The 25745-nt window shown below is 24.9% G+C and overlaps 1 protein-coding gene across 2 annotated transcripts in view; it reads left to right on the top strand.

Moving 5' to 3' along the window:
• Window positions 1-25745, top strand: part of LOC129987951 (putative pre-mRNA-splicing factor ATP-dependent RNA helicase PRP1) — a 33778-nt gene that overhangs the window by 1276 nt on the left and 6757 nt on the right. The window contains exons 2-13 of one of the 2 annotated variants that reach the window (XM_056095971.1): window positions 677-724; window positions 6425-6466; window positions 8089-8145; window positions 10042-10080; window positions 12295-12400; window positions 12506-12673; window positions 14742-14932; window positions 17429-17630; window positions 18330-18506; window positions 19373-19627; window positions 21024-21282; window positions 22781-22972. In XM_056095971.1, coding sequence (XP_055951946.1) covers window positions 677-724; window positions 6425-6466; window positions 8089-8145; window positions 10042-10080; window positions 12295-12400; window positions 12506-12673; window positions 14742-14932; window positions 17429-17630; window positions 18330-18506; window positions 19373-19627; window positions 21024-21282; window positions 22781-22972 — 1736 coding nt within the window. The remainder of the gene's footprint in view (window positions 1-676; window positions 725-6424; window positions 6467-8088; window positions 8146-10041; window positions 10081-12294; window positions 12401-12505; window positions 12674-14741; window positions 14933-17428; window positions 17631-18329; window positions 18507-19372; window positions 19628-21023; window positions 21283-22780; window positions 22973-25745) is intronic. The other variant, XM_056095972.1, reaches the window with a different exon arrangement.

The following is a 25745-nucleotide window of genomic DNA, read 5'->3' as shown; positions in this document are numbered from 1 at the left end:
CTCTGAGCTTGCAATTATTACAAAAAAAAATATTTATGTAAGAATTCTCATAATTTTTACGTTTTACAACTAAGTGATTAGTTGAATCCTCTAAAGCCCAAATTAATTAAAGTACAGACTTCATAATTTCTTTTGAAGTCATGTTATGGACACCTAGATTGATACATGTAAATTAAAATTCTGAATTTTTTTTCGGGAAAATTTATTATAATTGATAAAAAATGTCTTGTATGTCTTTTTTTATACTCGCATAATAAATTTAAAAAAAAATGTAAAATAAAATATATATATATTATTTTTGAATTTTTTGCATTATCTCAACACTAAATTAAAAAAAATGATTATACTTCAAAATCTGGTTAATCTATTGTATATGTCATTTGAAATCGTTTTTAAAATACGTATTGATTGGTTTGATATAGTAAAAAAAGAAAAAGTGGAATGAGGTAAATGTCAGCAATTCTCAACATTCTAATATTGCACTATAAAAGAAAGTTTTTTCATGAATTGAAATAATTTTATCCTGTGACAGATGGTCCATTTTTGTCGACCCCTTTTATATAAAATATAATTTTTTTTTATATAAAACATCCATTTTTTTTTGTAAAAAAACTGAATTAAGAATGATTCAATATCATTATTTTTCATCCATTTAATAACTTTCCATTTTCTCTAGGGATGATGCTTCTGATAAAAATCGCAATGAGATCGATGACTTGAAAAGGTATGCATATTATTTAAAAATTTACATTTTTCAGTCTTGAAGGCAATATCTTTTTATTCTTCCATGAGCTTTTACTTTACAGAGTATTATTCTCAGAATGTTGTAGAATTTATTTGCGATTAATATTTTACTCATTTGTAGTTTCAGATTGATAAGATCGTGAGCAGATAAACATTATTTGAGTTTGTTAAAAGTATTTATTACAACATTTATTTAAAATTATTGGTATTTTTAATAATCCCTTGGCATTAAAATATTGGTACATTGTGATAAAAATACTTTTAAAAAATTGAAATATTAGTGTAATGAAGATATAAGATATTAAAATATTAGTGTAATGAAAGACTTATTACATATTAAAAAAATTGTTAAAACTTGAAAAAGATTCTATTCTACTTCTGCCATTTTGCTAATATATATTTATTCATTAATGCATACATTCCCATACATTTGATTTTTGCATATGCCTTTCATACGATCTCATAATCCATTCGAAATATCATAGAACACAACAAAATATAGAAAAAATATATAACAGAAACTTTATTGACCTAAGTTGTTAACATGTATGGGATGGAGGGAGGAGAATTTTAATACATATTTTGTGCTCAAATAAAATTTTTTTAACCTTATAAAAATATAAATTAAATTTCTTTTATATATTTAGAAGATATTTAAAGTACTTAGTTATTAAGTTTTAAAGATATTTAAAGTAGTTAAAAATGTAATAACTTAGTTAGAATGAGAGAAAAAAAATATTAAAAATTTTTTTAGAGTGAAATTTTACTGAAATTTGTGTTATATAGAAAGAAATAACTGGTAAATTTTCAAATAGATGTTTACATTATTTTTGAAAAATTGGATTGTTGAAAAGAAAGTTATTAAAAAAAGCACTTTTTTTTATCAATTGGAATCTGAGGAGAGAAAAAGAAATGCTATTCTAAGCGTTCTACTACTTCAAATAATGTTGTAATGAATATTTTTTTAAACTGGCAAGAATGAAATTTAAAAAAGAAAAAATAAATCTTTGTGGTGATTGGTACTTGAAAAGCATTGAAATAATCCCAAGCATAACAGGAAAAATGAATTCAGACTTGATAACTAAAAATATATGTTTTCAAATTTAATATCACTTTTTTTTTAAAAAAAAAAGTATTAATCATTATGTTGCCATTTGAAGTTGTAGAATGATTTTTTTAGAATATCTTTTTCTTCGTTTCTTGTATTATACTGATAAAACAGTACTTTAAACAATTTTCCAACTATAATTTTTTTTTCAATTTTTAAAAAAATAATGCAAATATTGATCTGAAAATTTTACCTTCTCTATAATATGTGCTTAAATAAAATTTCATTCAAATAAAGAAAAAAGATAAATATTTTCTCCAATTTTGATCAATTTTAAATTTACTATGAGTATGTTTTATAGGTCTTCACAATAATTATTTTTTAATATCTTATTCCACTAAGTTTTTTTTTAAACATGAAAAACCAATGTTAAATATTATGATTTTTACATTAATATCTCCTGTTACAAACTTTGAGACCAGGTTTTAGACTTCTTATTCATCCACTTAAACCAATAAAATTGCTGCTGTTTATTTTTTTCAAAAAATAATTTGACCGAATTCGTTAGGAATATAAAATTTTACAGAAAGTTCCTTCTTTTTTTTTTTTTTTTTGAATGGATATACAAAGATTTGAGTTCCCAAATTTTTAATTAGAAGTTTGATTAAAAATTTAGAATAAAATTTTAATATTGTTTCTGCCATAACATCAAAGCTTATTGTCATACAAAAATTATTTTTATACCATTTTAAAGGTTTAAAAATGTGACTTTTCAATGATATTAATTTTGCTTGTAGGGATGTTTTTTTTAAATTGTAGTAATTTACTTGTAGGAATATATTTTTTAAAATTTATTAATTTTTGGAAAATTAGTTTTGGACAAAATTTGTTTTATTGTAAAGAATTTTAAAACAATGTCATTGCTTCATCGAATCATTGAGTCTAATTAAACATGTTAACGTTATGATAAAAAAATATTTTCTTTGTTTTAATTTAAAATCAAAAATTTTAAAGCAGTTCACTGAATAATACTCCTCACTTGTTGAGTGTTGTTAAATTGTAAAACAATGGAATATAATATCTTGCATTAGCTTGAAAAAATACTTTAAAAAAATGGCATTAATTGTTATTTTTTTTTATTTTCATTTTACTTCTCCCTACAGAGCTGGCATCTTTTTAAATCGAATATATTTATATATGAGAACTAGAAATTGTGAAATTATTTCTATTTCTTCATAAAATATATAATTACATTTTTCTGTTATATTTTTTTAAAGCTAAAGTAGAAAAATCTTATATGGCTGTAAATAACTTTATATTGCTTCTAAATTGTTAAATAGCTTAGGAGGAAATTTAGCCATTCCATCTCAACGATGTCTGATTGTATTTGTTGCTACATATATAAAAATCAAATACAAAATTTTTCCTTTTACATCAATGTTGACATTTTCAGAAATGATGTATTCATCTAAATTAACAAGTAAATAATTTTAAGAAATGTTGAAAAAGATCCCAGAATTTTATTGGTAATCTTAGAAAAGTTGCCATACTTCTTTTAGTATATATTTTTCACATTTATGATCATTTTTATGCTTTTCTAAAAACCAAAAAATTGTTTTGTAACAGTGCTTCTGCACTGTTGCATAAATAAATATTAAAATTTAAAAATGCATTTTAAATTAATTTTTTACACATTTAAAATTGAAAAAAAAAAGGCATTTAAACATTTTTGTCGATAAAAATAATGCATTATTATAGAACAGGAAACATTATATGCCTAGGAGATATACAGGTTTATGTATGCATGAATATAAAAAAGTGCTGAATTTTGTTGGATAAAGTGCTTAAAAGTACTTAATACTTGTGGCTATTTCTCACTATGCATCCTGGCTAAGAGTTTTTCCAATGTTTGCTTGGGGCTCTATACAGTCTATTACTGCTATTTTTCAGTGAAAATCCATAATAGAAAGAAAAAAGTTTTTGAAAGTTTTGGATTTCCATAGAATATACAAAACATCCGAACAAGTTTGGATGGTACATTGTTTACAACCTCCTATGATGTTTGAACTAAAGACAGTATCAGTTTTTGGGATGATGCTAGATCTCTTCTAAGAATAGGATAATGGCATTTTATTTTAAGTCTTTTAGTGAGCTGGGCTTTTCTTCCTAAGGTTGTGATACCTCACAGCTCTCTTCAGTAGTAAGAGTTACTTTCTTATTGGGCATAATTCAGCTTGTCAATGAAACCTTATAAACCACTTCCTCTGATGATTTGGTGAGCACTTTAGACCGCCATCAGTGGAGAGTGCTTTTATCGACATCAGACTTATGTATGTGTTACTCTCAGTTTAATTTTTTTTCATTCTAACTTATGGAAAACATCAAATCTGTTGTAAATAAGAAAGTAAACATTGTATGTACAAAAAATAAATTTTTATTACAAATTTTTTTTTTACATCTTGCATTGAAACAAAATATCTACTATGATTATCCAAACAGTTATATCTATTAAAGCATTCAATGGATTAAATGAGTCTCATTTTTATAATTTTGTTTTATTCTTTTCCAAACAAATGTAAAAATTACCATTACAAAATCAATACAGTTCTTTTTGTTTGATTTTTTTTCATTTTGATGCCATATCTATCAATATATATATAATATATTGTTTTCTGGTTTAAAAAATATCTATCTGCATGAAAGTCTTAATAGTAAATTCTCCCTCTCTCTCTCTCTTTTTTTTTTTGTATAACAAAGGACAGTTTATGGTAAAAAATGAAAATCAAATCTGAAAATTAATTCAATTGTAAAAGTTTTAAAATTGTCACATTTTCCCTGCCTGTCACAATCTATTTTCTTTCATTTATTTTCATTTAATTTATTTTCTCATTATTTATGGCAACAGCTTTTTTTGCACAATACCTTAATTCAATTCAAAAGTTTTATAAGCAATTTACAAAATTAGCAAACTGAATTATAGTATGAAAAAAAATCGCATTGTTTTGATATATACTCAGAAATTAGCTAATTAGGTTGCTAATTAGAATTATGCTAATTAATAAACAATTTGCATATTTTCTGTCACACGTTTATGCAAACTGTGCATAGTATACATTTTCTATAAATTTAAAATAATATTTGCTTTATGAAGAACTTTTAATTCACATTGATTTTAGTGAGAAAGATATTTTCACACTTATCAGAATGAAATTCAGTCTGTACATTGAAAAAATGCATTTTCTACACTGTAAAGAAATTAAAGAAATGCCAAGGTGGGGAAAAAAAAAATCGCACTGCTCTCGCTCTTATGCATTTGGTATTGTATTTTACAGTCTTACTTCTAAAAAAAAATACTTTGTTCAGTTTCAAATATGGTAACTATATTGAAAATGTCAAGTTGGCAAATGTATTGTACATTTTCTATAAAAACAAACAAACAAACAAAAAAACTGAAATTGCTATATGAGTAGTTGTACTGTATGATGATGATGATGAATTCCACGGCTTGATCACAAAAATAGCTAATGAATCAATGCCAAATAAAGTACTTTGCGGCGACTAAAATAAAAGGAATGCTTAAATTTGAATCTGAAAGCATGTAGTTGGCACTAATGAATGAAAAAAAAGTATCAACTCTCGTAGCTCCTACATTGCTCAATTCTTGAGGATTTTATGAATTTTGATAATTTCTATGAATAATCTAATACATTTTGTAAGTATAATTGTACATCATTGATGAAAAATAAATTTAAAATTAAGAAAAAAATTAGCAAAGATTCAAATTTTTGCATATGTCATGTCTGTTATGCTATTAAATATTTTTTTTATTTGTGTTTTAAACTTAACATTTAAAATTACATATCAGATTAAAGTTCTAATTGTGCAAGCTGAAATTTCCAAACTGTAATTTAAAATGCTATCACATTTTAGAATGATAATGAAGAGTCATTCAAAATTATGTCCCTTTCATATCATGCCAGTCACAATATATTTTTACCTTGTAAATTATTTCTTCTGTGATTGAAAGTTTTGTATTATTTGTATATACATAATATAGATACATCACACTGAATTTCATTTAAATACATCAATATTTTGTACTTAAAATTGGGCAGGAAAGTTATCTAAAGTCATGTTTGTTACAATTGGAATTAAACCACTGGAAATTCAATCAGCTTCTTTCAAATGAAACTTGCAGAAATGTTGACTGTGTATGAATATTTCCTCTTTTAAAAGTGCAAGCAATAAATACTGAAAATATTTGTTTATTTGATTTCTAAATAACACGTAATTTTTATATATTTTTATAATTTTTCAATAGTTCTTTCCAAATTGTTTTTCAGCAAAATATGTTTGTTATAATGGATAAAATATAAATATCTTTAAATTATTTTTTTGTATAAATTATGAAATATATAATTATTTTGCCATTTAAAGTAAGTTTAGATGTTATCCAATATTTATGAAAACTAGCACTTTCTTGTTTTGAAAAATCAAAGATCTTTTTACTTACCTAGTCTTGACTTTTTATCTTTTGATTGACTAATCTCCCTCCTTCCTTTCTCCCACTCTCTTTTTTGCATGTTTTTCTGAATAATTTTCATTTTGTTTTTTATTTAATATTTCTGTTAGAAAATCAAAGGAGTTTCAAGAACATTCTTCTAACAAAGTGAAGTGAGTTTCACTTTTCAACTATATTTATTCTGTTTTTCATTTTTGTTGTTGTTTTTCAGGTTTTTGTCTCTTCAAACTAAGAAATTAATAAGGTTTAATTAATTTCTTGTAATTGAATTTTATGTGTTTAAATCTTAATTTTTTCTTGTCACATTTTGTTCCATTTATGAATTTAAAATTTTATTTGAAAATTTTAGATTTACTGAAGTTTTTAAATATATTCAAATAAATTGTAGAAAGAACGTTAAAAATCATCAGAAATTAAAAGATGTTTTCAATTAAAATTCTAGAAAAGTATTACTTTTGCATTTAATTATGTCAAAAAAAAAGAAATGATTGAAAGAGATATCTTTGTAAAATAATTTCTAAGTTTGTTTGATAATATTACTTTCACATTTATGTTAGAGCCTATAATTTTATATAAAATATCAAAATTTTATTTGAAATTCATAGTTTTTTTTATTTTAAAATAAAACTAGGACACAGTATTTTTAAAAATATTGTAAGATCCTTCTGTACAAGATTTTCTCTTAGTTTTTTATAAAATTAACATCTTATCATGCTGAGTTTCTCCTGATATAAAATCAATACTTAAAATAAATATATGTTGTTTGATGAATTTTGAGATTTGAATGTTACTATGCACTCATTTTCAATACATATTTGTACAATTTTTTAAACTCTTTTGTATGTTAAAAATAAATTTAGAGTAATTCTGTCTTGCCGTATGATACTTGCATGTTTAATTTTGCATAATTTCATAGTTTATTTATACAATTTTTATTTAAATTAACTGAGTTTTGATTGAATTTAGAAATAATTAAAAAAACACCTTACATTCATTTATAAATATTGATTCAATTTCTTAATTTTTTTTTTTTTTTTTAAAAATAGTGAAGGTTAGTGATTATCTATTAGTTGTCAAGAAGCAAATATAGATAGAATACCTGTGATACATGATTTTAAAATATAAGAAATGTTGCATTTTTTACATCAATATTTTATTCAATAATTTTTTTAATTTCTTAATTACTTTTTTTGAAAAATATTCATGCTATCACATTTTAGAATGATAATGAAGAGTCATTCAAAATTATGTCCCTTTCATATCATGCCAGTCACAATATATTTTTACCTTGTAAATTATTTCTTCTGTGATTGAAAGTTTTGTATTATTTGTATAAACCAGAAAATAAAAAATAACCAGACTGTATCATTACCTTTTGCTTGTGCATGAAGCTAATTCTATCTTATTTTTAATGTAAGTTTAACAAACAGGCTTTATTTTCTATATATACAAGTGAAATAGTTAGGGAATTATGAAAAATTGTGACTTCAATAGCACATATTAATTAAATCTTTAGAAAAAATTCTATATTGCAAGAACAGAACATAGGCACAGGAGATTTAACAGCATATAAAAATAATTATGTAGATAGGAATGACTCTCATGATAAATGGGTTCCAGAGTTCGGAAATAATTTTTTTAAGAGTCATTTTTATGCATTGCATTGTCGAATTTACACGAGAGGAAGATGTATAGTAAGTAACGTGTGTGCTTAGATTTTAATGAAACAAATTGGATTTGTGGAAAATTGATTTTCCTTTTTTAAAATTTTCAGGACAGAATATGAAACTTCTGAAAAGAAAGGGCGTGTTGATGTTGATGATTTTAAAAGGTAAGCATTTAGATTTTTTTTTTCTGTATTGTTTTCTTTCTTTTTACCACCCAGAAAAATCTTTTAAAGTCCCCATTCAGTTGTTAACATTGATAAGTAATACTTAGCTCATAAATATCCACTTATTATGTTTCTAAACTTAATGCAAAATTGTTATATCTTTGCAATCTTCATGAGAACTATTGTCAGGTCAAAGATATTACATTCTTCTCTTTTTTACTAAATCATTGCCTTTATCTTTGTTTCTAATATTTTGCTGGGTGGGTATTTAGAAGTTTTAAACAATATTCAGCCATTTGATTATCATTAGAAAATCTTTTCAAATTATGTATTCAAAATGCCAATGACTCCTCAATAGTATGCTTTGCTTCTTTATATAAAATGATGTGTTAAATATTGATGATAATTTCTTTCCTCTTTTCATTGAAATAGTTTTCTTGTGTATAAGCTATTTTTGACTAAGTTACTGCATATGGGTTATTTGCAATTCATGATTTTGTTTGGTGACTTGGTCTTACTTGATTTCTGCTTCTGTCACTGTATAGATAATGATATGCATGCCCCTCATTTGTTAAAATATATGTTAATCTTTTGCATGCTTCAATAGTGCATTTTTGAGTTTTATTTGGTTTTCATTATAAACTTCTGAGATATTTGGTGTACTTGACTGTAAAACACTTGAAGATCTGGTATTTTTTTTTTTTTTTGAATTTGAACTTTGATGTAAAATAAGTTGCTTCCTAATTATATATATATATAATTGCTATTTTCTGTAAATTACATTTTTTTTTTACTTTGCAAGAAATGGAAAGAAAGCTTCATTCTGTGTTTAGCTGTCATCATTTTTGTAGACTAGAATGGTTGCTACTATTTAAAGAAATTTGGGTGTAGTTATCAGATATAATTTGTCAATCATTTAGCATAATTTATTTTAAAATTCATTATTTTATAATCTTTACTCGTAATCATTATGAGAATCCACTTTTAATTTAATAAATTTTATAAAGAATTGATAGCAGTATTTTGTACAATATTTATTGTTAGTAACATAAGAAAGGAATATTGGAAAAGGAACATTTATTTTATAATCAAGATGATTTTTCTATGATTAATGATTATATATTGGAAATTAGTGCATGTATTTGTTATGAAGGCATTGTTTCTAAAATATGTAATCACTTGACAAGCAATATCATTTATTTCAATTTTGTGGTTTTTAAAAGAGAAAGGAAGCTGAATTTTTTTCACCCAATAATGAATATTTGATTTTTTTTTTGTCTGATATGGATATGCAGTTTTATATTCATACTGGATATAGCCTCATATGAGCACAAGACCTTGACATGTTTATTCTGCACATTATATCTTAATATGAACATAGAAATAAGATTTTAAGTACATTTTATAGGTAGTGTATAATATATTTGTTTTTTTCTGCTGAAATCTGCAAAATTGATATAAGTGACTTTGCTTTTTAAATAATGATATCTTGAAGTTGATATAAGTTCATTCATTAGAACCAATTTATCCTAACAGTCCCATAACTTCCTTATAAAAAGAAGGAAGGAAAAGAAAATCATTATGCCTTATTATTATTTATGGAACTTGTATGAGCTTTTAATTAACATAATTAGTATGCATCATCATTGTGAGAAATTTCCCAAAATATATAAAATCAGTTTTTTTTTCAAAAATTTAAATACTATTTTATAAAATTTAGATTTTAAGTTAAATGCAAATAAATAATTGCTTTAAAAATGACGTTTATTTTAATTCCTTTTTTTCCTTATAGGTCTTTATAGTTACTTATTTTTAAATTATATTTATTAGTGAAATACACCTAACATATTTGTATTTTACCCATTTGTTTCATATTTTCTTTCATATTCCTTATAGGAAAAGCAGAGAACCTGATGATTCATATAAAAAGAATAAGTGAGTTATGCAAATTCTAATTCTATATGTCTTTGAATATTATTAAATTATATTTTTTATGAAAAGTTAATATTTGATAGGTTTTGATTCTTTTAACCTCATTCAGAGAATCATTTAAAAATTTATAAAATATTAACTGCTTTTGGCAACCAGTTGATTTGCATGGGATATTTACTGCAAAAATATTTAATTAAATCCTTTATACATTATCAATATCTTTCTCAGCAAAGTATTTTTAAACTTCAAATTTTGATAGAGAATTAATTTTATGCTCTTTATATAGTTTTACTCATTGTGCTATGCACCCATGCTATTTGCTGCAATTTCATATTAAATTCCAACTTTAATTTTAATTGGAATATAATTAAATTTCAACCAATTTAAATAAAATGCTTGCTGAATCAAAGTGCGCTCATAAAAAACATAAAATAGAATAAATTAGCATTGCAATCTTGTGCATTCTGTAGAATATATTTCATGATTTACATTATTTCTTGTAGGATTATTCAGTAAAAATTTCTTTGATTCATTAAAAAAAAAAATCATAATTCTATGATAAGAAAAAAAAAAAAAACTTCAAGCTAAAAAAGTGATAATGTATTTTTATACTTCCATTTATATTATTGGAAAGGTTAACAGTATTTAAAAATGAAACAAACAAACAAAATTTTCATTTTTGCTTATTTTTGTAATTGCATCAGATGTCGTGTATTGGGGGGAAAATATTTAAAGATTGTTTTAAATAGAAACTTATTCAATATTTATATTCACAATTTTTTGTACCTTGATCATCAACAATTCAAGAAAAATCCAGAGTCAATTATTTGTTGCAATAGTAAAATTGATTTAGTTTCTTCGTAGTTAAATATACTTAAAATGACCTTTAAAAACTTATTAAAAGTAGACAAAATATTGTATGACAAATGAATTGTTATGATTGCATACATAATTTTTTCTATTTTAGGATGGTGTAAAAATTGATTTTGATCTATTCTTTTTTCAGAAATTATTGAATAAAATTCTCAAAATTTTGCTTAATTTTCAATTAAAATAAAAAAATGTTCTGATGGGCAATCTTTTTTTTAGAATATATTTATGTCAAATTTGTCAGTTATATGTCTAATAATGTCCTATAGAGTAGTAGCAGACAGGACTCGCTTGCATGCATGTGCACACTTTTATTATTAGTAGAGATCGATAAAGAATTTTATTTTTCTTTGGAACTCAAAACATGCTTTTTTTGATTAATTGAAGTTTAATAAAAGCTAAGGATTTGTCACATTTAGTTAAAATTGCGATTTCTAAAATAAGGTTTCTTTTTTACTTGGATTTTTTTGATAAAAGAGCTAAATTTATATATATTTAGAGTGAACATGAGATTTCCTTTGAGGTCTTTTATCTGTAGAAATTAATTTAGCCAGTAATTTTAGATTTAAAATCAGATATGGTAGTTGCACTCTTCATCTTGCCGAACCAATATATTTCAAGTTTTAATTTTTTTTTACACCTGGTATCATTAAAAAAAAAAAAAATAAAATAAAATTCTAATAGGAATGTATTCGGATTGAAAAATAATATGAGCAAGTAGGAAATCATTTTCCCGAAATATTTTCTTAGACTGCCTTTTCTTTCCTTTTAAATCTCCAGTTAGGTATTGTTTTCTGTTACAAAAACTCATGTTATTTTATACATAGACTATCATTAATGAGTCTTTCCTGTAAATCAAAATAGAAATATATGAACTGAAACAGAAAACTGTATGCTCTTGTTCTATTTTTAGGTTAATCATTAGAAGTGACAAAGCAATATAGGCTTTTATAATAGATGTATTTTATGGTATCACATTTCTCTTGTTGATGCGTAAAAAATATCTTTTATTTTCATCTATATTTAATGCAATATCCTAATAGAAAGTTATGCTTTAAAAAAATAAGTTTTTATCTTTTAAGTTTTGCAAGATTTTTTTTGATTATTTCAGGATTTTACCAAAATTGACTTTTTTTACTGTTTTAATATTATGATATTAAACAATTCATATAATGAGTCAGTTTCATGCTTTTAATATACAACTAGTAACATGATTATTTTAAAATAATAGTGTTATTAACAAAACTAATATAATTATATAGAATTACTGCTTTTTACTTTAGTTAATACTGATAATTATTGTATTGATTTCAGTGACTTATTTCTGTGTATTTTTCTTTCTCATAGAGTTGAAAATAATGGTGAAGATGTAGATAGAAAAAAAGATAAAGAAATTATTAATAACTCAGTGTTCTTGGAACCAACACCAGCACCATCTGCTGGTACAATAAAAGTAAGTTGTCTATTTTGTTTATTATCATTGTTTGAAATTGAAATTAAAACATATGTTAGAATATGAATTCTATTAATATATAATTGTTTTTTCTTCTATTTTTAGTCCCTAAATCCTTTTAATGGATTACCTCATACTGCACATTATTACGAACTTTTTAAGAAGCGAATAACATTGCCTGTTTGGGAGTACAAACCAAAGTTCTTTGAGATGTTGAAAAAGAACCAGATTATGGTACTTGTTGGTGAAACTGGCTCCGGCAAAACAACACAAGTAATGCTCTTTATTATTTTTTTTATCTTTTATTAATAATTACTGTGAGGTAATTTTTACATTCTCTAAATAATATAATAGTTAATTGCTGGTATATCAATGTAAACTTTAGCATTCCATTGTTGCTATGGCCCATTAGCTATGAAAGGTTTTTTCCTAGTGAAATACAAATGTGAATAAGATCTCCCCTTGAAGTTCTCCAGGGTAGTAGCCTACCTTCATATATTGGAGTTAAAATCAGATTTGTATATCAAGCAATGTTTAGGTGCTCCAAAGTCACGTTGACTAATAAGAGTTGTTGCATTTCCTTATAACTAGCCATCTTTAACTTATGGATTTGTTTAGTTATGCTCAATTAGGTGGAAATTAATCATAACGAAATTAACTGCAATAGATATTATATATAAATATAAAATATTAGCTGAAATAAAAGTTAATAATAAAAAATTAATAAAATTTCAAATCTTAATTTGTATAAGTTAAATATTGCTGAAAAAATATGAGATAGATGAAAGAAATATGAAGCTTAAATTGAATGAAGTAAAACCAGATTGAAAAGAAAGGAATTTTCTTTTATATAACAATTTTGCAATACGATTGATACTTCGTATACTTTTTATACAAATTTATTCATTTTACTGTTGAATTAATTATATTCTATATATAGGTAGATAATAGATATAGGAATTCATAGAGTAGCACTGTGATAGAAAAATAAACTTCTGGACAATTTAAAGATTGAAATGTTTTTTTGTAAGAATTGCATTTTATGGTTATCACTATGAGCTACTCAAAGAAATTTCATAATTTTCAGATAATGTTAAAAAAATTTCAAAAATTTGTTCTAATTATTTAAATTACATCAAAGCTTTTTCTTATTAAGTAGAGAAATGTTTCAAATGTTAAAGAAATGAAAAAATTAAAATTTTCACACTAAGATATTTATATTCTTGAAAAAATCATAAATTTTTAGTGTGATTTTGGCAGAATTTGTCGGTTTTTTTTTGTTACATTATTATGAACTGTTCAGCATCATTGTATCACATTTTATTTTCTCTGTCTTTAATATGATTTATCATTGTATGAATCGTTGCTGTGAGCTCTTAATGTGAAAGTTATGCACTGCCATATCACTTATTTGTCCTATTTTTTTTGTTTAGCATTGAATTTCAGCTTCATAGAATAAATATATATAAAAAAGAAAATCAGAATTGTATAGATTTCTCACCCTTTTTCCTGAAAAAAGTATTTGAGCTGGTTGGCTAAAAAAATATGAAAGTGTGCTAAAATATTAGCATCTTTGAACCCTGCTAGAACTTATTATTTATTTTAATTGCTTATGGCATGCAAAATGAAACTTAGTACCAATTAACTAACATCTAACTTGGAACCAGAATTTATTAATTTTCTATATTTATATAAAATTAAAATTTAATTGAAGAATATCTAGTCTTAAAAAATATCTCAAATTAGTTAAGATGGTTTGTTAACAGAATTAATGTTTTTAAGAGTTATTTTGCCAGAAATATGTGTTTTCGGTTACTAGTAATCTCAGATTAAGTAATAATTTTATTTAGCTGTACTCCAGTAGTGTATTGGTGGATTTTAATTTATCCACCTATGTATTATAAAAAAAAGTCTTAATTTTCCCTCCATTATGTTAGTAAAAAGAAAAAAAAATCTTTATATATTAAACCTATGCTTACTATTACTTTTTGTGTTCTTGTAAATAAAAGCTTTAAAAAAGAAATATGTATGTAAGGGAATTAAACTCATTAAACATAGTTAAAGTTTTGGATATTTCTCTTCTATCAGAATTATAAATTATCTTGATAACCTAGTCTTTTGTCCAAAATATTTTTAAAAAAAATATTTGTGCTAGTTTGAATGTAACATTGAGATAAATACTGATGTTAAACATTTCATTTTATAGCAGTTTGATGAAAATCGTTTTTCTGTATTGCTTCAGGAGGAAAGCAGTGGCTATTTTTTTGTGTAGTATTATCAATAACCCAGAAAGAGATGGTTTTTCTTCATTCTTCTATGCTTTTTTGTTTTCTTTCACCAGATTCCACAATGGTGTGTTGAATGGTTGCGAGAGCAAGGATTGAGAAAAGGCGTGGCATGTACTCAGCCCAGGAGAGTGGCAGCTATGAGTGTTGCTGCTCGTGTTGCAGAAGAAATGGATGTCATGCTGGGACAGGAGGTCGGATACAGCATTCGTTTTGAAGATTGCTCATCTATGAAAACAATACTCAAGTAGGATTTAATTTTGTTAAATTAAAAAAAAAAATCTTATGTTTAAAGTAAACAAATCTACAGATTGAAACATGGTTTAATTCTTTAGCCATTAGAGATAAGTGGACAATGTGATTTGCATAATAATTCAAAATAAAGTACTGAATAAGACTGTGTTAATAAAAAAAAAAAATTCGATTCATTTTAAAAAAGTTAACATTTTTTAAATTTTTATGTGACCAATCTAAATAAATTTGGAAAGTTTTCCTTTTAGATCCAACAAGATCATTATTTTTAAAACCAAATGAGTTACAATACAGAAAAAAAAAAATGATTTATACCATTTTTACATTGTGTAAAACGCTATTTCTTCAGTGAAAATAAGGGCTATATGCAAATTGATAATAATAATTTTTAGATCAAAAATTAGATTTTTAGATCAAAAAAGTCCATATTGCCTTTAAATAAAACTTTAATAGACAGAGATAAACGATGGTCTGCCTATGATAGCGCAGAAGCTTTCTAAATGACTAAATTTGTTTAGAGGCGTCACATAAAAATTAAAAGTGTAACTTTTGAAAAATTAATGGAATTTTTTTTTATTAACATGGTCTTATTTCATACCTTATTTTGAAGTAAGTTGTAATTTATATTGCACACTTATCTGTAATTGGTAAAGAATTAAACAGCATTTCAATTTTTTTGGAACACCCTGTATAGTGCTACAAAATGACAAGTTTGGAAAACATACTAACAGAAATAATTTTTCTGGAATCCAAAACATATTGGTTGTTTTTATAAATGCTATAGAATAATACTTTATTATTTTCATTACTTATTAATTATAATTACAAATATTCAATGGATTATCTAATTAATTTTTATGTAAAGTTGGTTAGAACAGATGAACTTAAGAGTGGATAGATTAAGGAATGTATTTAGACAAGTTGCCAAATTTAGTTAATTGAACATTTTTTTAAACACAGGTTTTTTATTTGTTTTATTACATTTACTTAGTTTTTAACTATTGCTTAAAACATCTACTTAAATAATTTTGTCTACAAGCATTGATATTGGACAGTCATGGTTTGAAATAAATCGAGCACTTAGACCTTTTCAAAATTATTAAAATAAAAGAATTAACATAATATAAATCATTAACATTCATTTAGTTAAAAATGTTTTGAAATGTGAAACTAAATTAATTTATTAAAAGAGAAACCTCATTATTGATATCATCTATAGCTGCAAAATGCCTAAATTTGCCAGTGTGCACAGCTACTTTGATAGACGTAAAATTTTTTTGCTTAATATTAATATTTAACTAATAATTAGTAATAATGTTAAAAAATATTCAAAACGAGTCAGGTTTTTTCAGACCAAATACATGAAACTGAATTTCTAGCTTATTTTGTGTTTAATTAAGAAAATGTTAATGCTTCATTCATTTATTTTAATAAACATTTAGGAAAATTATATAAAAAAATAGTTAGTCAATTCATTTTGGCTTGAATGAAGATTTCAATAATGAGTAAATGTAAAATTTGCTACAAACATGTTTCATTTGTACAGTTATTTTTGTTCTTTATATGCATACAAACATTATGTACATGTTCTTTATATACAAAAGGTACTTTTAGAATATTCTTTTGCATTAATGATGATGATCTCTGAATTATTTATTTTTAATAAGATTTAGTTATAAATGCAAAATTGGAAACTGAAAGTCAAACAAAAAAATTTAAATATTAAATATTATTATTATTAAATAATTATTAAATTTAATTATTTTCATACATTAAAATTGTATTGATTACACATTAACTTTTACTCATTTGTGGGCAAGAATTTCCAATAAATTTATTATGGTCTCAAAACATGATATCATAATCATCATTCATACAGAAAAGCAGAAAGAAATTTTTTCCTATGAAATTTCGGATATGAATTTTTCTTATGAATTTTGCTGATAAAAATGTATCATTACTTTCTCATATTCTAAATATACAAAGAGAAAATATGTAATAATCTAAAAATTTGAACTGTAAGATTTTTTTAATGTCCATATTTATATCTTTCTAAGTCTAAAAAGTATATTTTCAAAATTGTCTGTCTGTTTATGTTTATATGAATATAACTAAATATTTGAACCGATTGGACTCAATCTATTAAAATGCTGACTACCTTTCATTGTATATGTGAATAGAATATTTCAAAAATGGAATGAAATTGATGTGTGATATTTGCAATATCTTTATACAGACATTATAGATCTGCATCAGATTTTTTTACAAATTGATCAAAATGAAGAGGTATTCCAAAATGTATATTTGGAATAACTCTTCATTTTGATGTATGGTTTAGTTCTTTATACGTAACTGTATAAAGAGCTAAACCAAAATGATGTTTATTATGGAAGTATGCTAGAAAGTCAAGGAAAAAAAAAAAAAAAATATTGCTGAAAAATATTTTTCCAATTCATTTTGTAATAATAACAATGATAATATTTTTTCTTAGATACATGACAGATGGTATGTTGTTGAGGGAAGCCATGAGTGATCCTTTATTAGAAGCCTATGGTGTAATCCTTCTTGATGAAGCTCATGAACGTACCTTGGCTACAGATATACTCATGGGTGTTTTAAAACAGGTGGTTTCAAGGAGAGATGATATGAAAATTGTTGTTATGAGTGCTACATTAGATGCTGGAAAATTTCAGGTAATTTGGATTTGCAATAAAATCAATATTTTAAAGCATTATAAGATAGTTTTTCTCTATTTTGTGTCAAATCTTACTTAATATAGACTATGATAGCTCAAACTGTAGCACATAGAAAACATTGCTTTATATATATTTCCATACTTCTTAGGAATACAGATGGAACTTATTTTATTGTGCATGATTTTGATTATTACTGTTTAAAAGTATTTTATTTACAAGTATATTAATTTTAATTATTTTCAAAGCTAATAACTGCATAATATTTTTTCTTATGGTCAGTTTGTTATTGCATACAGATGACAAATTGCGAGTTGAAACATTAAACATTGTATGAACTATTGATGACAAGTATCACAGGTTCTCGGCAGAAAACAGTGCTATACCTAAACTAATTTAAGGCATTTCTGCTTCTCTAAATTAAGATTATTTTGGATTCAAATAATAATTTTGATTTTTCATAATGAAATATAATTCAGTTTAGAAATACAAATTGTTGCTACGGCTTTTAATTTTTTCTCTTATGTTCAGTCTGTCAATATCTGTCATAATACATAGTCATCTTTTTGCATACACCCCCTGGAATTATTTCACCTACCCCATAGACTACATATACCACAAGTTGTAAAATGCTGCATTAAATTAAATGCATTATGTTCCTTGTAGATATTTCATTAAATAGGAATTTTTATTTTATAGCATTATTTTGATAATGCACCATTGATGACAGTTCCTGGAAGGACACATCCTGTTGAAATATTTTATACTCCAGAACCTGAAAGAGACTATCTAGAAGCTGCCATTCGAACTGTTATACAGATTCACATGTGTGAAGAAACAGAAGGAGATATTCTTTTGTTTTTGACTGGACAAGAAGTATGCATTTCATTATAAATTTTTAAAGGATTGTAATTTACCTAATTATAGTTTTATATATATAAAAAAAACTTAGTGTGCATTTGTGATTAGGCAGGTTATAATAATTTTTTTTATTATATTCCTAGTTTTATAGATGGTTGCGTAGCTGCACACTCATAAATTACTCTTTTACTAAATAGATTAATAGAGAATTTATTTTCAGTATTTTTTTTTTTTGCTATTTTGTGGTATTACATTTATTAGTATTGGAATCAGAATTAAGAGTTTGTGGAATTATCCATTGTTTATTATAAAATTATTATAGAAATCCATAGTTTGTGGGAGTTATCTATGTGATTATGACACTGTTTTGCTCTGTGGTGTTTCAATTAGAGTGATTGGCATCAGAAATACATGGAGATTTTGTCTTAGTAAAAATTTTGAATTAAGAAGAAAACATGTAATTAAACATTTTAAATCTTAAGTTCTGATATCCAGCTGATTTTAGAAGAATTTTTTCTTCTTTTGTAAATGTTCCCATAGTTTCATAAGATCTGCATAAATGCTGTAAATATTTAAAAATATGAATTTGTGAGGTTAAGATAATAATATTTGTCATAGGGTTCAATGGAAATCTTCATCAACAAGCATTACTATTATTTATTTATTTATTTATTTTGTTTTTTTGTTTCTTAAAATGAAAATTTCATCTGCATCTTGAGCCCATTTTAGTTTTTAATGTAAAAAGCAAATATTTAAATTGAAATACATTAAGTTCATTGAAAATGAAATATATTTAATGTATGCTATGTAATGTTAAGAACCACATATGAATGCTTTGTAAAATTTTGTTGTTTTTATGGAAATAAACATCTATTTCACAGGAAATTGAAGAAGCTTGCAAAAGAATCAAGAGAGAACTTGATTCTCTGGGGCCTGAAGTTGGTGAATTGAAATGCATTCCTTTATATTCTACTCTTCCACCAAACCTGCAGCAGAAAATTTTTGAACCACCTCCTCCTAATAAACCAAATGGTGCTATAGGTCGAAAAGTAGTAGTCTCCACCAATATTGCTGAAACATCTTTGACAATTGATGGTGTGGTTTTTGTGATTGATCCTGGATTTGCTAAGCAAAAGGTATTACTTTGTTATTTGAAAATAAATCCATTTTTTGCATTATCTTCTCACTTTTTATTAATAAATGTATATTTTTTATTATCCATATACAATATTATTTCCTAACATCAATATATATTGTCATAGAAATGGTGGGTATTTAAATAAAGTAATGAGGTAACATAAATATGAGATCACTTTTAAAAACTTATTTTAATGAGGTTCAATTATTAATAATTATTACTTGTCAAAAACAATTAAGGTTACAAATAATTTGTTACATTTTATTTGACATTTATTTATGTGCTAGTTGCTTTGGCGAAGATGGAAATGCATCTGGGGAGAAAAGCTCTGATACTTTTATCTTTTAAACAATCACTTCAATACTAACATAAATTTCTGTTGACAAAACTGCAAGGAAATCTTTACATACACAGATTAATTTAATGTATTTGAAATATAGCAAATTTTATATGTGATTTTGAAATTAAAATTTTAATGCTAATCATTGGTAAAGTAGTTTAAAAAATTATAATCTTTTGATAAGTATTTTTGCAGCACTGCAAATTCTTGAGTTTAACAAGCTGCCACTAAGTTTGCTTTTTATTATTTTGAACAAACATTTTTTATGCTATAATTTATGCAAATAATGCTTTAAACATTGTTATATGCATAACGAACCTACCTCTTACCTCTACCTCCTGCCTCTTTACCTAACGAACCTATCTCTAAAGTAATTTCAACATTTTTAATGAATATTCGACATTTGTAATTCCTATCAAATTTCTGCAAATTTCCTTAACATTTTTCAAAACAGTTATTTATATAAATTGTATAAATTGAAATTTACAAATCTATTACTAAGCATCTGAATCATATAGAATAAGATTGATTTTTTAGAATTATATACGTGACCTAGCTGATTTGTAGAAGCTCGTGTATTAAAAATTTTGTGTATTAATAAATAAATTTTTATTTAAAAATATTTGCATTTTTTGAAGAAAGTGATTTTACCATTTCATGATTATCTGGTGATTTGGTAAAATTATATTTTTCAAAGAATTAGAAATAAATTATCAGCATATCTATAATAAAAATTTATTTTAAATTACCATGTTTCGTCATTCATTGCAATTCCTGATATATCATTATAGTTAATGTTTCATTAAACATTGTATAGTGAAATATTAACCTATCATTTGAAATTGCATATTTTGTTTAATTAAAATTAGTAGGAAATAATTTGCCTTGTACTTTAAGCATAAACCTTATTCTCTGGGAAAACAGATTTGTAACATCCATGATAGTTTTTTGGACACTTAAAAATTTTTTGGGAATTTTTTTGTTTTCTAATTAATATTTTTAGATAAACAGTATCAGTGTATATATATATTTATTTTTTTCTTCATGTTTTCAGGTATATAACCCAAGAATTAGAGTGGAATCCTTGCTTGTGTCTCCCATTAGTAAAGCAAGTGCACAACAGAGGGCTGGTAGAGCCGGTAGAACAAGACCAGGAAAATGTTTCAGGTTATATACTGAAAAGGCATATAAAACAGAAATGCAGGACCAAACTTACCCTGAGATTTTGCGATCAAATTTAGGCACTGTTGTACTTCAGCTTAAGAAACTTGGAATTGATGATTTGGTACATTTTGATTTCATGGATCCTCCAGGTAATTTAACCAGTACAGTTTGTATTTGTATTAGTTCAATATCACCAGAAATTTATTTAATACACCAAATATTGCTGTCTTGCTTTTCTAGGCTTGCAATTTTCTCTCCCCCCCCCCAAAAAAAAACAACCAAACCTGATACTTGGTGATTGTTATTCAGCTCATAGCATTTTTTTTTTTTTACACAAGTTTTTAAGTTTTGGTTGGTTTTTAAATAATTATTTATATATACCTACCAATAGCTTTGGAATTTCTGTAGTTGTATGGAAATTAGGTGCAAACTACATGTTCTACATGTTTACTGATATAAAGTGAAAAACTATGGAAAACTACAAAAAATGCCTAAATTACCCCTTTTTGAAATCCCTTGGGGGGGGGCACCTCGTAATGAGGATGAGATGCTTCCAGCATGGTGGATGGATCTCGCCACCCTGGAGGGTACACTAATAGGTGGGGGATCTGGCTCCTCCCATCCATGGCAGGACGTACTTCCTTCGGGGAGGGTTGTACCGTGGCCGGTGATGGCTCTTAGGACTCAACCACAGTTCCCGCCAATTGCTGTTGTGGCGGTCCGGTCATTCAGTTTTTATGGTTTAAATCCGTGTGCCTTAGGGCGGGTCGGAGAGTTAGATGGTTGACTTACCCCTTTTTGAATTCTCACTCACAGCAATGCTGGTGATTAGTGAATTTTTTTTAGCATGGTGAGGGAAGGGGAGAGTTACATCTTGTTCCAACATAAATACATAATTATTGGAGTCACTTCTCATTACAAAATGCATATGGGAGTTTGTTATGATGTTAAACTTATCAATGATAATTTTTAAAAAGTACAAGTGCTTGCTATTTAATAAAAAAAAGTTGTAGGTGTCTGATAAATAGTCTAAATTTGTTTGATTTATAAATTCATATTGTGTGATTTTTTTTAAATAAAATTATTTCACTTATTTATTCAGTCAGTAATAAATGTTTGTTAAATAATTTTGAGTAATGTTTTAATCAATTGAAATTCTTTGTAAATATTTTTGCTATTTGAAGAATATTTTTAACTGTGAAGTTTTCTAAGGAAATTGGAATAAAAAAAGTTATTATGAATATCCTGACTTGTTCCTGTGGCGATTTAAAACTGAATTTATTTCTCAGTGTTCTCGAAGAGATCAGTGGCTATTTTCATTATGTTTATATAGATAATATGAAAATGTTTAACAAAAATATAGATTCTATTTATTATTTATAATGGCCTCTTCCTCTTTCCCTCAAATATATTCAGATAACTGGAACACTTCAAAATTTTGATTTTATTTTCCTTATAGTATTTTCCTTTCTATTATCAAAAGGAAAAAAAAAAAAAAACAGTCTTTGAAAACTAATCTTAAAAACATGGCATTTAGAGTTTTAACTCTGTAGAATCTTAATTTTTTATTGAAGTTCGATTAAAACAAATGTGAGTTATTTCCTTCTATTTTCAATAGAATTAATAAAATTTTGGTTTCCCTTACAGCTCCTGAAACACTCATGAGAGCATTAGAGTTGTTGAATTATTTGCAAAGTTTGAATGATGAAGGTGATATAACAGATCTTGGAGCTGTCATGGCAGAATTTCCTCTGGATCCTCAGCTTGCAAAAATGTTGATTTCATCATGTGACTACAATTGCTCCAATGAAATACTCTCTATAACAGCTATGTTATCAGGTATCGTGGAATTTTATTTTAATAAAAAAATTTCAGTTTCAGTCATGTTTTTCATTTGTCTCCTTACAATTTAAAAAATTTATTGTAACTCTGAAAGGCATTTAAAATTTTTTCTAAATTTGTAATATAAAAGCAAAGTTTTTACCTTTTTTAATAATAGTACATAATCCATTACTGCTAGTAAAATAGAATGTAAAATGCAATTTTAAAAAAGAAATTTCAATAATAAAAATTTTAAAATAAACTTTGATAGGCTTTTGCTTTGTTTTATTTAAATTTAATGTATTTGTAGTTTCCCAAAACAGAGATTTAAATCTGAAAACAAAATGCCTAAATTGGAGGGAAAAATATTCATTTGTAATAAAAATTTCAACTCCTTCTTAAAATCAGAATGCAAACATTTTATAAATTTTTATTTAATATTGTTCAGTCTTCTAAAAAGAAAATTATTGTTTTTTTTTGGAACTCTAAATTAAAATCTTTTGAAATATTTGATAAACATTAGCTTCTATCTAATATATTAGATTTTATTAAGTTTCTTAAAATAAAGATCTGCACATAAGTCTTTCCTTTGGAAAATTGCAGATTTTTGCATTTCTATCTAGAATATATTTAGTTATGTCATATTTTCTTTTGTGTCCTATTTATTTAAAAAAATAATTTTTTACTTGATCTGTATAGAGATGCATATATTGTCTCATCAAAATATTGTGGAATGATAATTTAATTCTGATTTATTGAATTAATCTTTTTATTCATTGTATTAAAAAGCTTTTATTCAGAAAGTGGGGATTAAAGAAAATAGCTATTTTATTTCTTAAAAATGTTTGCTCCTAAAACAATTTTTTTTTTTTTTTTTTTTTTTTTTACTAATATTGAGGTACAAACATTTTATTTTTATTTTATTTAATTATTTATTTAAAGCGTATGATGGTTTCAATTTAATATTAGAAAATTTATTTTCAAATGTCTATTTACAATATGAAATTAAAAACTAATTATAAAAATGATCTTTTAACTTAACTTTGAAGACAAAATTATTTTTGTATTCTATTATTTGCAAAAACTACCCTCAGATTATGAATTCCCAGGAAATTTCATTTTCATAAAGTTTTTTTTTAAAAACGAAATCATGTTGCACTTCTGCAGCATTTACAAAATTCAAAGAACATGAAAAAAATTTATATGTACTTTATAAATTTTTTAAAAATACATATGTATATTAATATACAGTACACTCCCGATTATCTGCGGAATTGGGTGGCGCGGCCGCCGCGGATAACAAACATCGCGGATAATTCGAAAAAAGCTAAAAACGGGTATAGCAAAAGAGAAAACAGTCATTTCAACTTTGAAAAATCGTTTTATGTACAATAAAACGTAAAATAAACAGCAGGAAATGTTTAACTAATGCTTAATATTTTAGTATATCACTCAAAACTAACCTAAAATGCATTTTGTTAATGAAAACGGAAAAGTGCTTTGAACTTATGAGAAGCGTCAAGGATACACAGAAAAATTAATACATATGTACTGTTTTAATACTGTAATGTATTATGTAATTACAAAAGCATAGCTGTAAAACTACACCTTTTTGAAGAAATCAGTCATTTGTGTTTGCTTCTTGCTTTGGAAGCATTTTCTCTTTGCTTGGAAGCAAAAAAAAAAAAAAAAAAAGTGCGGCAGGCGCGGATAATTGGGAGTCTACTGTATATATATATATATATATTAAGTAAATTTTTTAAATGAAAAATTATTAATACTTATTATAAAATATATAATTTAAATATATTTTTTAAAGCACATATGTACATAAAAATATATATAGAAAAGTACATGGAAAATTTTAAAAAATGTATATATTTATTTTTCCACTTTTTTCTGTTTTACCAGAATACTGCAAAGGAATTATTACATTAATATTTGTAATTATACTGTCAAAATTTTTTTCCAAGTATAGGAAGCTGGGAATTAGATATTTTGTGTGCTTAAACTGTTTTGATAATAGAAAAATTAAAGATTTTTTCTGAATATTTTGCAAATCAAGGGAATGAAAATATAAAATTAGATATATAGAAAAGGGGGGATAGTTCCTTACATTTGTGACAATTGTTTTATTTTCTTAAATCTGGAAAATCACTTAAAAATTTTACAATTATGCCTAATAATTAAATGGGCAAATTAATAAACAATTAAAATTGAATTTAAAATATATGATGTAAGTTGTTAATTAAGAAACTGAAATTCTATAAAGTCAACTTTAATTTTAGAAATATAATAAAAAAATTAATTGGTTGCTTGTATTAAGAAAATGTTATTTTGGTTAGAAATTGGTTAGAATGTTTCTCCATTAGATTTTTGGTTGCATTGAATTTTGCATCAAAAATTGTATTTTTATTAATTTCTAGAATATTAAGGGAAACAAAGGAAGGGATCATGATATAGATATTTCTTTTACTCATCACTCATGTGAAATCTCAGTGCTAAATACAATTTTAATTATAGTTAATTGTACATCTGTTATCTGTTATCTCAGAGGCGGGGGGGGGGGGGAGATATCTCTAATAAGAATTTTCTTTTTATTTTACTTAATTTATTTAATGATGAATGAAAATACTTTTTTAAGGGCAAAATCAGTCATGGAAAATTTGTTATGATATTAAATATAATATCAACATTATGTAAAAATCAACATATTTTAAATTAAAAGAAAAAAAAGGTTTAATGATAAGCAGAAGTAAATGGGTTTTGAAAATTGTTTTTTTAGAAAGAG

This window comes from Argiope bruennichi, chromosome 10 (genome assembly GCF_947563725.1).
Source record: "Argiope bruennichi chromosome 10, qqArgBrue1.1, whole genome shotgun sequence".
Classification (NCBI taxonomy): domain Eukaryota; kingdom Metazoa; phylum Arthropoda; class Arachnida; order Araneae; family Araneidae; genus Argiope; species Argiope bruennichi.
Note: the sequence above shows the minus strand (reverse complement) of the source record. Positions and strands in the feature narration are given on the sequence as shown.